The sequence below is a fragment of the Triturus cristatus genome, chromosome 5_2, assembly GCF_964204655.1.
Source record: "Triturus cristatus chromosome 5_2, aTriCri1.1, whole genome shotgun sequence".
NCBI classification, from domain to species: domain Eukaryota; kingdom Metazoa; phylum Chordata; class Amphibia; order Caudata; family Salamandridae; genus Triturus; species Triturus cristatus.
In genome coordinates this window covers 188,664,198-188,677,790 of record NC_140588.1, presented here as the reverse complement: position 1 = coordinate 188,677,790, position 13,593 = coordinate 188,664,198, and the positions used below count along the sequence as shown (strand labels likewise).

The 13,593-nt window shown below is 44.1% G+C and overlaps 1 protein-coding gene across 6 annotated transcripts in view; it reads left to right on the top strand.

The window, feature by feature from the left end:
- Positions 1-13,593, top strand: part of ZNF407 (zinc finger protein 407) — a 1,626,307-nt gene that overhangs the window by 1,213,189 nt on the left and 399,525 nt on the right. For all 6 annotated transcript variants that reach the window (XM_085606953.1, XM_085606956.1, XM_085606954.1 and 3 more), the window contains one exon: positions 905-1,083. In XM_085606953.1, the coding sequence (XP_085463079.1) occupies positions 905-1,083 (179 nt within the window). The remainder of the gene's footprint in view (positions 1-904; positions 1,084-13,593) is intronic.

The window sequence follows — 13,593 nt, the reverse complement described above, 5'->3', positions numbered from 1 at the left end:
GAGAACAAAGTTGCTGTATTTTTGCACTTGACTGCTCAGTGTGAGCAGGTCAAGCAATAATCAAGATAAGTTCAGGAAGTGATAGTGTTTTTGGAACTGAGATGCCCTACAAAACTTTAATCCTGCACACTAACTTCAATGTCCAGGGATAAATATTTCTTTAAAAACGTGTTGGATATGCAGATGTTGAATCAAAAATGTGAACAACAAAGAAAAACAGAAGTTCCTTTCACTTTCTGAAACGGAAGTATGACCCCAAGATATTATATTGTGCTTTCCAGTTAGGCACTACAGTAACACTGTCACTATGGGGTGTTGTCCTCTAGTGGCTGTATTGCCAGTTCCCAAGATATTTGCACGGCACATTTGTTGGCTGTGCCACAAAATCTGTGGGCATTATGCAATTGAATCGTCATCCCTAAGCTGGACATAATTCGTCAAGATATGTTGTTTATTTATTTGCATAGCTGTTGTCTCCCATATGTGTGCTTCTTTTTTCACCAACTCATTAATAATAAGAGAGAGCAGGCAAGTTGGAGTAGGACTAAGTCACCTTATTAGCTGCTCCCAGTCCATGTTTCACTCCTGTTCTCTACACATACCTCTATGGTATCAGAATTATTGCAAAGATAAGCGCCTTAATCAAAAGGGAACTAGCAACACTGCGGACCTCAATTTATAAAGCGGCGTGTCTATGTACCGCACACTTGCGCATATGTTGGACCAGCTGTGGAAGACTCCAATTTTAACATCTTTTACAGGTATTCACTCCTTCCTCTAGACAGCTAAGTAGCCATTAGGTGGGATTTCAAGAGAGCCTTTAGCCTAAAGCGTGTTGTAACATTGTACCTTTTCCACAGAACAAATTCATTGCCGCTTTATATTTGTTACCCTTTTCCGTTAGGTCGAACTGCGCAGAAAATATCCGAAAGCACATCTTGCACACTGGCAAGCATGAAGGAGTGAAAATGTATAACTGCCCCAAGTGTGACTATGGAACCAACGTCCCGGTGGAGTTCCGCAACCACCTGAAGGAGCTGCACCTGGATATTGAAAACCCTGATCTGGCCTATCTACATGCCGGTAAGGCCTCGTCCTCGCTAAAAAGGGACCAACTGTTTGTTTATGTACTTAGTTTACATGATGATTTGGAATTTGCTTGCCCCATTCAGCTTTTCTGTTACAAAACCTGAAATTGCAGCCAATGCCACTGTTAAAAGGCTGAATCTCCTCTCAATGATGGTTCTATTTTTTTTTTTTTTGTTAATCGTTCAACTATATCATCTCTGGCTGAAGGGTAGGGTCATCTTAAATATTTTGTAGGTTATAATGAGCCATCTACCTCACGCTTGGACCTCACAGAGCGCGCAGTGCAATAATAAAGAGTGCTGCTGCATTCAACTCAGCAGTGCTTAATTTGTCATCTAAAGAGTGCTGGTGCTTAAAGCTCTGCTCAGAAGATCATGGTTGATGCAATCAAACAGCGACAGCTCATATTCTATGGCGGAGGAGCATTAACACGCCCCCCCCCCCCGCAACGTAACAAATAAAAATAAAATGATAATTAACCTTATCATTTTTGTTTTGTTTCCCGGAGTCTTGGGGGTGAGGCCAGGGGATGACAGGCACTTAGAGTGACTGGTGGGCACTGTTATCAGTGAGCCTGACTGTTTGGCCGGCTGTCTCAAGCCATTCAAACCGTCATGCAAACTTAAGATGTCTCCAACCCAGCTGCATTGCCGGGTTGGAGACCGCAAGCACAGGCTCCCAGTGTCCCTGGGAGTGCAAATCATCGACACTCCGGCCAATCCTGAAGCTGCTCTCATGTTTGAGAGCAGCTTCAGTATTGGCCGCATAGTGGTCTGGTAGCCTGTACCTGCAGTGTAGCTACAAGAGGAGCAGAAGACAGGCGATGCCGCGGGCTGCAGGTAAGTTCTTTTTTTTTTTTTTCCTTTTTGTTCACTGTCTTCCCCACCCTGCTACTATCCTCTGACACTGCAATTGAATGCCAGCACAGCAAATACTAAAGCTCTGCTCTTCAATTCACATCAGGCCAGTGTCAGACACTCCCTCCCCCTTTAGCGCACTCCTGCAGATTCCTGCTTTCTCCCTTTATGGCGGTCTTTTTGTCTTTCTCTTACTCCTTCTTTCCCCAATGTGTGTTTTTTGTATTTTCCTGCTATCTGTAAAGGTCTGATGCTGAGGAATAAGTCCTGGTGCACCCTCCTCCCCTCACTTCAGTGTGTTATAAGGTATTTTCATATAACTCGTGCCCATACATTTTGAAATAATGTTTTTTTACCTTTCTTTCTACTATGCAACATTCAAAGTAGTCCTCATCTAAACATAGCAGACAAGGAGTCCACGTGCCTAATTTCTCACGCTATCTCACACAACAAGAGAGCTAGAGGTTGTTATCCTGCCTTACATCCTCCTTAATAAAACTCAAAACTACAAAAAAGATGGCAGCTTGTTAATTCCTAAACCTTACTGAAATAAAGTGACTGTGCCTATAAGAAACAAAAATCAAAAAGATTTGGAAGGGAAGACCTCACCAACTTATTTGTGGCATGCTTCATCATTGGCCAGTCCGCCCCATCATGTTAGGATAACACCAACATGGGGATCTCGGCCTCTTGGGGAGGGAGAATACAATAAATGTTTTCTGATCACATGAGAGGTCCAGAGAGTAAATATAAAATAGCCTCTGTATTAGCCCAGTTTCTACCTTTATTTTTTTGGTACACAGGGCCGGATTAAAAACAAAACAGGATGCTAACGTGAGCCTATGTCTCGAGCATCCTCTCTATTTGTTGTTTGTGAACATCTTTCGGCCACAATGAGATCCCTTGAAAGAGGGTGTAGGGCCTTCTTCAGTGCAATTAAGGTACCCCCTAATGTCTGTCCTAAGTACTTATCTGTACATCGAGGTAAGAAAAAGGCTTCTATTGGTTTGTCGTAAATAAGGCTTGAATTGAGGTCTAACACTCAACCACTGTGGGTGACAATGATAACTTCTTTAAGTTTCTGTGGAGCTCTGTTGGTAGTGATTTAATCACACCTTCCCACACTTCATTGTCAATATTTTTTAGAGTGATAGTACACAATCATGGTCCTGAAGAATGCTTGATCTTCTTTAGAAGGTCACGAGGCAGGCAAAAACATGTTGAACCCCAATCTCATTGGGTGGAAGTTTCATTCCCCTATTATTTTTTTTGTACTATATACCTTGGGGCCACCAGAATGAAATTCCAGTTCTGCCCACCAAGAGGTAGTTTTAATCTCTATATCGCGCACACAGCACTCTGCACTCTTTACCCTTAACATCATCTCTCCTGGGGCCCTCATTACCACGAAACTCCTCGAACTCTTCCCTAGGGAGTTGCAGCCCACACCAGGTACCTCTTGTCCTGTTCTGAGGAGTGACCCAATGGTGAAGCATGGCACCTAAGGCTGGGTGAATGCTACCGTTATTAACAAGAATGCTTGTCCACAGTAGGGAGATATACTTTTTAGACAGTGTGTACCTTTTTGTGCTATGACCGTGTTTCAGGGAGCTGTATGCATTTGGTCTGGTCAGATGCTCCCACTAGACTCTTGATTTTTGTTGTACTGCTTCTTCTCATGTTACCGTGTAATTGACCAGCCTCATGTGATTTTATGTTTTTGTCTAAAAACAGACTTCGTGCTCTGCTGCACCTATGGCTAATTTGTGCTATAAGAATGCGAGAAATCCAAATACATGCCCCGCAAGCATTGATAAATGCTACATCACAGTCTGCAACAAACACATATCCTTTCAACAGAACACCTTACACGTGTCACCTTATGTACATTCAACACAACACAGATGCTCCACAAATTTGACTATCACTGTGTGAATAATAGCATTTTCCATCATAAACATATAGCAGACAATATTGGACAGAACTAATAACATACATCCTTCATGACTTAGATAAGCCATGCCGTCAGCCTTTGTTGTAAGAAATAGCACTTGCACACAAAAACCTACACCAGCCCACAAAAATACCTACCCCGTCCCACACACAAACACCCATCCCTGGCTTTCCATTCATTAGACATTGGGCATGACTGTTGATCTAAACGACTACACAATTGGCAAAGCCCCTCCCCCCACCTTCAAACTCTAAAATCACAGACCCACAGCTCCGTGAATAAGACAGCTACCCAAACGAGAATGCTACCAGAATACAATATAGATATGAAACAGATCACCAGAGCTTTTAAATTGGTCTGTGGTAGTAACCGTGGGACCATTTGGAAAGTTGCCAGTCTGTCAAACACACCACAGACCAAATGATAACATAGCAATATCTCATACCACTGTACAAAAACTCACCCTCGCATGTTGTGGGCTGTGACGGTTTGCGATTCTGAAGGAAAAATTAAGCTTTCTGTGTAGCTTTATGACATGATTTATCTGCAGCGCACCCAAATTTTTAAAAAGACTATCCTCGGCTGATATCCTTTTTTTTATTTTACAGATAGGCTCGTTTTAAAACAATGTTCGCAAGTAGCCTCAAAATGTGTATTCACCATTGACATATTTGCCCACTGCTCACCAACCTTATGCAATTCAAAGTTTGGGTGACCTTTTGTCACAATTAGTGAGATTCAACTGTTGTTTTTAAATTTACTAATGAAAGTGCGGCTGACCCTGAAATATACTCTTTTCATGTAGCACTGGTGATGGTTTGACCAAAACCGGTTTCTGCTTCTGTGGTTGATTGATTTGGGTCATTAGTGATCCTGCAGCAACCAATATCTGTGCGTTTCCCCTATAAGCCTAGTGTTCATAAAGTGCTCCTTTTGTTTCAAGTTTCATGATGGCTGTGTGTTTTTACTTAGATTTTCCTCTGGTGCGCTGAATGTTACATTTAGACTGTGTGTCAGAAGAACCCCGTTCAGAGGAGTTACTGCGCCCAACCGAGGGGATTGAGACCTTTTACTCCTGATGCCCCAGGCCCACCCTACTAAGGATCTCGCTCAACTGCATCAAGCACATCCGTCTGCGCTGAACTCTCAGTAGTGTAGCACGAGCAGTCAAGGCTCCCCCTGAGTGAAGTGTAGATACAGATCAGTGAATTCGATTCGTAGCTCAATGTGTTCGCAGCGCAAACAATAAATCAACGTCCAGTCAAATGCTTATTTTATATAAAAGAAGTATTTTAATTCTAATTCTACACATGCAAGGTAAACGACATTCAATAAGCAATAACACAGTCCCCCTTGAGGTAGGCACCTTAGTAGTTGTCAGGATGCCACCCCAGGCTACCAAGTTCCCACGTAACAGGTGTGTTGTTATTCCCCACTCACATGCTGCAACATCCAGGGAATGTAAACTACTCGACCCTGATCATGAGGTTTCCCCTTCTTGGACTCAGTTGATATGGTGTAGTCACTGAGGGCCAAATTACAAGATTATGGCAGAGCGGTGATGCGATGGTGCAAAGCGCTGTGCCACCGCTCCGCCAAAGCTTGCGCTGCCCGCCAGATTACGACTTGTTCGATTTGGTTCAGGGCAACAACCCAGACCTGCAAACCTCAGCGCTTTGTGTGGCCCCTCCTGGCATGTGGGGTCACTCCAACAAGCCTCACTGTCCGTGCACGCTGGCCTTCGGTTGCCTCCTTTGCACCCCTCCTGGCACACGAGGTTGCTGCAATTTCCGGCACACTGGCGATGACCTGATCGATACAGCATAGTTTCTTGGCACACGGTGGCCCCTCCTGGCATACGGGTTCACCAGACTTCACAGCACGTCGCACAGGCACCAGCCCGATCAGTGCAGCACTGTCCTTGCTGCACTGTGGCCCCTCCTGGCATATGTGGTTGCCAAACTTCAGCACACAGGCACCACCCTGATTGGTGGTGCACAGGTCCTCACACCTCGCTGAGGAGCCTGACACTTCTGGGCTCCCCTCTGGATCTCGCTCCCTCCAACAATCTCCTCTCCCTCATGGGCACTCCGGGCTTGACGAGCAGGCAGGTACTGGTGCTCCAGACTCCAGGGCAGGTGATCTTGGTTTCCCTAGGTGATGTCCCCTCACCCAGCTGGGAGACTAGCAGGCTAGGCCTCTCATCCTGGTTACAGGCAGAAGTCTTGTAGAGCTTCCCCTCATCATACAGCCCAGCTGGCTGCTCAGTAGATGACAAAGTATGGGGTCTCAGACTCCCCTATTTATAGTTCTTTTCCAGACACAAAATGTGATTTAGGGTCTGGCCCTTTGAAGTTTTATGTTGGACTTGTGCTTCTTTGATATGGACATCTCTCCCCTTCATCCTTCCTTCTGAAAGATGTTCATCAGAGCAAGCAGGACTCCAAAGCTGATTAACCCACAAGAAGATACATAGGAGTGACCAGAGTTCACACCTTGATGTCAGAAACAGTAATATGTGCATCAAAGGTTAATCCCGGTCCCTCAGGCCTACCCTTTATAATTCCCTTATCAGTCCCATCTCCCTCTTCTTGAAATGTGTCCAGGCCCTTTTCCTGTGATCTGTCAATGAATCAGAGAGCCCTTTGAAATGCATAGGGACAGCCTGGCTTCCCCTCACTCCGTGCTTGTCCCACCCAGCTTACAGAAATGCAGCAGTATAAAAGAAATTCTTGGGGAGATTCTTCTACTCAAGTTTTCACCAAGCATGGGAGCGTGTTAGGAACACAGTAAATCATGCATGGAGCAGCACTCTTCATTTTTTACGTCAGGATTTCTGGGAAACAGGGCGAGCAGCACAATGCCAATTGCAATGGCTCGGTCTATACACATGCACAAGGACCTCATTTCTGACTGGGTCTTTCACCACTGTGACTAAATTTCTGCCAAACTTGAGTTCATTGGGCATGCTTCCAGTTCAGGAAGGCAGTATCAGTTCAGCGGTTTGGAGATGTTGGTCCTAATTCTAATGTCGGTTCAACTGAAGACGTTTCAGAGAATTTACTTCCCTCCCAATACCTGCTTTTGCATCACATGGCCCACTCAGGTAAGGAGGGTAGGTCAGAATTAGGGCTCGCTCTGTCATTGTATCGCCATCATGAAAGTCTACGACATCTCCGCTGTTGACAACATTGATTTGGCGGTTTTGAGACGCCTGAATCCAGCGCGGGAACAGGATCCAAACAAAGACTCACCACACTCGGATGCAAACAGTATGATTTATTTAAAACACACCGAGTAGTTTGCTTTTCCCTTAGCAGCTCCCAGTGTGTTAATGACTCTTTTCTTTTTGGGGGTAGTGGTGGTGTTGTGTGAGGTTTATATGGCACTAGACAGGCGATGGCGCTACTAACCGACCCCTCAACCACAGTATGCCCAGTTTTTCACACTCTTAGCAATAGCAGGTGACCCACTTCTGACTCCCAACATTGTCTTATCCCCTCGCTTTAAGGAAGGAGAAATGAAGTAAGAGAGAGAGAGGCGCGCTAACTCTGCCATAAGCCCTCAACCTTTCTCATGTGGCACAACCGAAAGATTTTTACGGGATGTGCCAACGTGACAGACTTGTTCCGAATGGTGGGCATACTTAAGCCGAAATAGGCACAGAAGATACATAGAGAGGAAGTCTAAGTGTAGCACACCGGCATACCTCATTACCGGGCACGCGCTGGTGGCAGAGGTCAGACTCGAGACTGTACCCCCTGAGGTGAAAGGCTTATTACGCAGTAACGCTTCATACTGCGCGCTCTTGAGATGTGCATATATACTTGAAGGGACTTTGGCATTTGAGAGCCGGAAGCAGTTGGGTGACTTTGGCAGCACTCATTATGCATAGGTTTAAAAGGCACGTTTCGTCCTAAACAAGCTCTCTGTGCACGGATCCTACCCCGCGTTTCATTACAACTAATTAGCCCGGCGGTGTCTGTTTTACTTTATTATCCATTGATATAATTACCCTCTGACCGATACATACGCAAAGTGCATCTTGACTCCAAATATTAATTCCCTAATTGAGCACAGCCCCTGGATGGTATTTCTCAGCGCTCGGTAATTAGTGTTTTGTTAGAAATGTTTGGAACTAATAACCTAATGTATGGCCGACCTACCTGATGCAATCCAAGCAGTTGCTCATCAAAAGGTCGTTGGTTAAGCTGAACTTACCATCCACACGCATCCTTGTCTCCGATTCTAAGGATTATAAATATGGTTTGTTTATTTTGAGCGTAACCATCTTGGCTTAAAAATGGTTGCCGTTATTATTCATGTCTTCATTTTCACTTATGGAAACATTCTTTATTTTTGCTCGCTTTCAAAGATTCAAACCTCTTAATTTATCTGTGCTTGGCAGCGTATTTTGCGCCATCAAAACAGTGGTGGCTGGTGAATTTTGAATCTGGTGAGGCTTAAAGTGGTGAGGCTTAAAGTGTTGAGGCATACAACCAAATCCTGAGTTATACTCTGAGAGTGGAGCAACGCAAACACAAATGTCACAAGGGGACTTCAAGGGTGGAGACCGTGGTGCTTCAAGGTACATAGATATGGAACTAACAATAGTAAGTCCATGCCTACCTATATAAACTTACTTTCACTACATTTTGGCAGTCGATATCCTGAAGCACAATATTTATGTGGTTGACATTCTGACATACTACCCCCTCTTTTGTACCTTCTGCGACCATCTATTTTATTCTTTCCCGCCCTCCATTAGTCTCTTCAAATAGCTAATTTCATTCCGTTTCCCTCCACATCCTTTGGCCTCTCCCTAACCTTTAATTTCCTTCCTTAGGTTTCCTTTCCCAGTCTGTTCCCTTTGCCATCCAGTACCTCATGGTTTCCACGTTTTCTCCTGCCCTCTTTCCTCAAAGACTTCAAGTTATCTCATGTCAGCTTTATCTCGTCTATTATTAAGTTCCTTTCTTCTACTTCTTCCCAGTGTGTTGTTCTGTGTGGCTCTCTTTCATTGGAGATTTCAAAATGCCCTACATTAGTAGTCAATAGCTTATCCAAACATGTTTTCTTTGCATTCAGGCATTTGTAATTCTAATGAAAGACTCCACATGCCCGAATGCAAAGGAAAAACAGCTAGATTACTTATACCAGTGAATTGTTCCAACTTCACTTCTCTGTCCCTCAGACATCTCAAACTTAATTTCAGTCTTTTTTCCAGATAGCTATTATTCCCACGCCTCTCCCACATCCCTCATCTTTTGCTTTCTACTTGTTTCTCTGTCAAGGCAAGTGCATTCATCTCCAGTTCCACTCCTCTTGCTCTTTACCGCCATCCTCCTGCCTCTCTCCTTACAGGATGTTCCTTCTCCAGGATGAGCTCTCAGAAACGGACTCCAGGGTAGGAGTGTAGCGGAATACAGTGTTTTGCAGCTGCTGCACAATGGTAGAAAAACGCACGCTGGGCAAACTGGTATAATACAAATAGGCCTAGTTTGGCTTAGCAATGTGTAGAAGGCCAAATGTTCATTGTAGTTAGCTCTTCACTGTAAAATGTGTTTAAATAAATATTCTGGGTACAAGTTGCATATATCAGACAGGGACAGATTGCTTTTGATATTAAAGTCAAAAGTATTCTGATACTAATTGCCTCTGTCTGCTTTAATGATTGACCACAGAATCGTGATATATGCAATAAAATTGTTTAGTTCATTCAACCTTCCGAACTAACAACAGTAACTGAGTTCTCATATATTTTTACTATCCATACCTCTACCTGCACTCAGTCAGTGTCCAGCACAGGCCAGCAGCAGGTCACGGATAGCAGACTGTGCACTGTAAAGTATTATAATCCCCACTGCTCTGAACATGGCAGGCGCCTTGGAGCGTCTGCCTGACTTGTGTCATTCCAAGCCCATCCGTCAGGATATGCAAAAAGAACTATTGATGGACGGAATGCAGAACAATGTCATACATTCACCCCAGTACAGTCATCTGTACCTAAATCCATTGTTTTTTTGCTCACCATTCCAGTTTGGACCCAGCCATATGCAAATCAGTCTTGACCCTGTGCCCAATGGGAACAGTCCAGCCCAACCTGCCAGGCCAGGTCCTCCCTGGACTGGAAACAAGCATCCTAGGACCGGTTTCGGGGTTTCACCCCTCTTCAGCCATGATAGCTTGATTCCAGTGGCATGGAGAGCACGGGACTCACGTCTGAGCATACCCGTCCCATTCGGGGTGACAAATGCAAAAAGAAATATTGATGGACAGAATGTCATACATTCACCCCAGTACAGAGATCTGGGCCTAAATCCATTGTTTGTTTGCTCAGCATGCCATTCCAGTTTGGACCCAGCCATATGCAAATCAGTCTTGACTTAGCAGTGAACAGACTGGTTGCCTTACTCTAGCACCTATCAAAGTACCGAAAATTGCACTATCTTCACGTTCAAAGAAGATTTCTTTCTACAGTCTTGCATCTTCAAAGTGCATGCTACCTCAAAAAGTGTCATATATTTTCTTAAATTCCGGCATGAAAAACTGATATTTAATGAAAATTTTGATGATCGTCTTATCTTTTTTAATTAAAAATGGTTCTCTCCTCCCTTTCCATCTACTGCATGCCTGTTCTCTCTGAGCATCAACATCTCTCAGTCACTTGCATTTTTGCCATCATCTGTATTAATGTATTTCTGTAATTTTCCCACACCTCATTTCAAAGATCACAGCTTCTCCTTTTTTGTAGAGAGTGATAGCCCTGCAGCTTAACACAACCTAATCTTCTCGTGCTCATCTATTAGCCTCACCAAACATCTGTATGCACTCACATACCATCTTTCCCCAATGAGCATCGCACCTAACTCATTACTTTAACCTACCACTGAGAAACTAGAGTTAATGCATGGAATGGTTTGTTAAGTAAACAAGACTAATCCCAGTAACAAACAAATAACCAATACCTTTGGACCAACTGCTGACCTTGGCTTTCGGTGCAGCATGTGTTCTGGCATTAAAGCGCTTCAATGCCTCATCCGGGAAAGTAAGTGCTATATAACTGCAAATGTAATACAATAGAATAATATATATATAGCTTTACCGCTAGGTTGATTACTGGCATTACCATCTCCATTCATCACTATGCAGAAAAAACTCAGTTTTACCTAAAGGTGTTGTTTATTGGTGATAAGGTCCTCCTGAGGGACTATCTGATTGTCATAGAAAAGTGGATGTCTAATTACTCTCTTGTTCACCGTCTTTTAGGTTAGATTGTTCATTTATCATGCTCGTGTCTGCACGCTAGTATCGTCTTATTGTTATCAACTTTATATTTGGGAGCTAATTAAATCTTTTTCTCAAGCCTAGGCTGTCATGGTCACGACTCTAACTTTGTTTATATCCAGCTACTAAACATTTGCAGTGCCATCTTGAAATGGCAACCAGATTCCACTGTGAATCCTCTTAAAGATGCCCTTCATTATACTACCCGCCTGAAGGGTAGACACCAGACAGATGATAATTTCACTAACCCTGAGCGGTGAACTCCACTTCGCTCGTGGAGTTTGCTGAGTTTTCTGCACTCCGCGTTACGCGGGGTTCGAAAAACTCCGCTTCGCGCAGTGGAGTGGAGTTTTTTCCTCATTCGTGTTCACCAACGTCAAGTTGGTAAGCGCAAGCGAGGAAAATCCACCTCCCGGTGAGATTTTTCCTTGTTTGTGATAGTCCATATCAAGTTGGCGAGCGTGGAAAATAAATCTCCCGGCAAGATTTCTCAATGGGGGGGGGGGAGGTTTCTTATTGCGAGTGTTCGCGTATGCTCGCGTCAGCTCGCGTTGAGAAACTGCCCGTTCGCGTTGAGAAAGCTGCCGCTCAAATAAAAATCTACTCGAGCGGCAGAAAGGAAAGCAGCGCTCGCTTGCGCTGTTCATGGTGCCATTCGCGATGATTGCACAATGCGGACAAGCATCCGGCACTGAAAATCACAGTGAACGGTATCTTTCTACTGCACTACGCAGCTTGCGGAGCTTGGCGTAGCGCGGCAGAGTGTTTTTTACCACAACTCTGGGAACTCCGCCCAGGGTTAAATATCACTCATGTTCTGCTTAATTTGTACTTGTCCTTTCATTTTAAAATTCACTGCGACTTATGCTGCATAGCTTTAAATGAACTTGTCTGTGTCCATGCCATTGTTGTCTATTGGGTCAAGGGTGAAGCTAATTATATGCTCTTAATCATTGAACTATTAAAGTAGCCAAGTAATCCCAACAAGCCTTTTCAGCTTCTGCACCTGGTCTGCTGAATTTAATGCATACAGTATTATGCTTCTTAATACCTTCATCTTGCATTCAGAAAGTCTGTAAAAGCACACTTTTCATTGTACTTTTGCTTATGCCATTTAGTCTGCTTTCTAACTTCCTGCACTTTCGTCTATTCTATTTTATTTTCAAAGTGTCCATTTCTGTATGCTGCTTGGTGTTATTGTGGCCGTAATTTCATTGTTAATTCTGAAGCATCAGTTTTACAGTACAGCGACTTGTGGCCCATGGACATGAATGTCATTTAGGGGTTGCCAGGGGTCGCAATTGCTACCCCTGGCTCTGACCTTGCGACCCATGTAGTCAGAAGTGGTAATGGCAGTGTCAAAACCAGAAATTAAAACTCAAGTGAGGCTTATTTACTTTGTGTCCCTGAGCGATCTCGTCTCCATCAGAAGTCATGAAAACTCTAAGCAGCAGAGAGAGCTCCCTACTTCATCAAGTTAAGACATATCAAAAATAATTTTTGGGTGTATGATCCTACATTTGCGTTCATGGATTAAATGTACGTGAAAACGTCCATGTTTTGTCAGAAGAAATTATGCAAAAAAAATTTGAACATGAGCATAATATTTTCACTAGCCATTGGAAAGAATGAGGAAAATTAATAGATAGGATTTGTTTTTTAAAAACAACTGTGTCAGAGATGAGAACATCAGGACACCACACATTCTTCGCATGATGAACGGAATCTTACCCATCCATCATTTCCATAGTCTTTTAAACAAACCGATTAGGTGGGTTGTAATGCTGCGTTGGGACGCAGACCACTTCATGGAGTCTTTGAAAAGGGTCATTGGGGAGAGGCATCGAGGTTATAAAAGTTTTAGGTACCACCAAATGCTGAATTGTCAGTGTGTCGTTTGATTAGTACCTCTACCATAAAGGTCCTTCCAAGCTCGGAACCACGGTCTGCCTTTTGGTGCTTACGCCTGTCCTGGTAATTGCTATTGATTTTGTCATTGGCATCCCTTACAGTCACGATATGTTTATTTTAGCCTTTCTATTTCTTATTCATTTTGTTGTTTAACCCTTCTGCTCTCCCGCTGTTTGTTCTCCAGACCCCTAGTTCCTGTCTCCAGACTTCCTGACAACACCTCCCAAGGACGACTTATGCAGGCCACTATGCTGCCCCAGGGAGAAGCCTTGAGCCCCTGGTCTCCACGCCACTCTCCCCTGCCTCTGCCTAGCACCAGAGTCTATAGTCTTGCCTCCCGCAAAACCAGAGTCCTTCCAGGTTCGGGGTAGCAGTCCGCCTCCTGGTGCTTGCGCTAGTCTGGGTAATTCTTATTATTTCCTTGTTTGACCCTTTGCTCTCCTGCTGTTTTTTCTCCCGTCCGCTGGTTCCCGCCTCCCTGACAGTCCCGCCCAA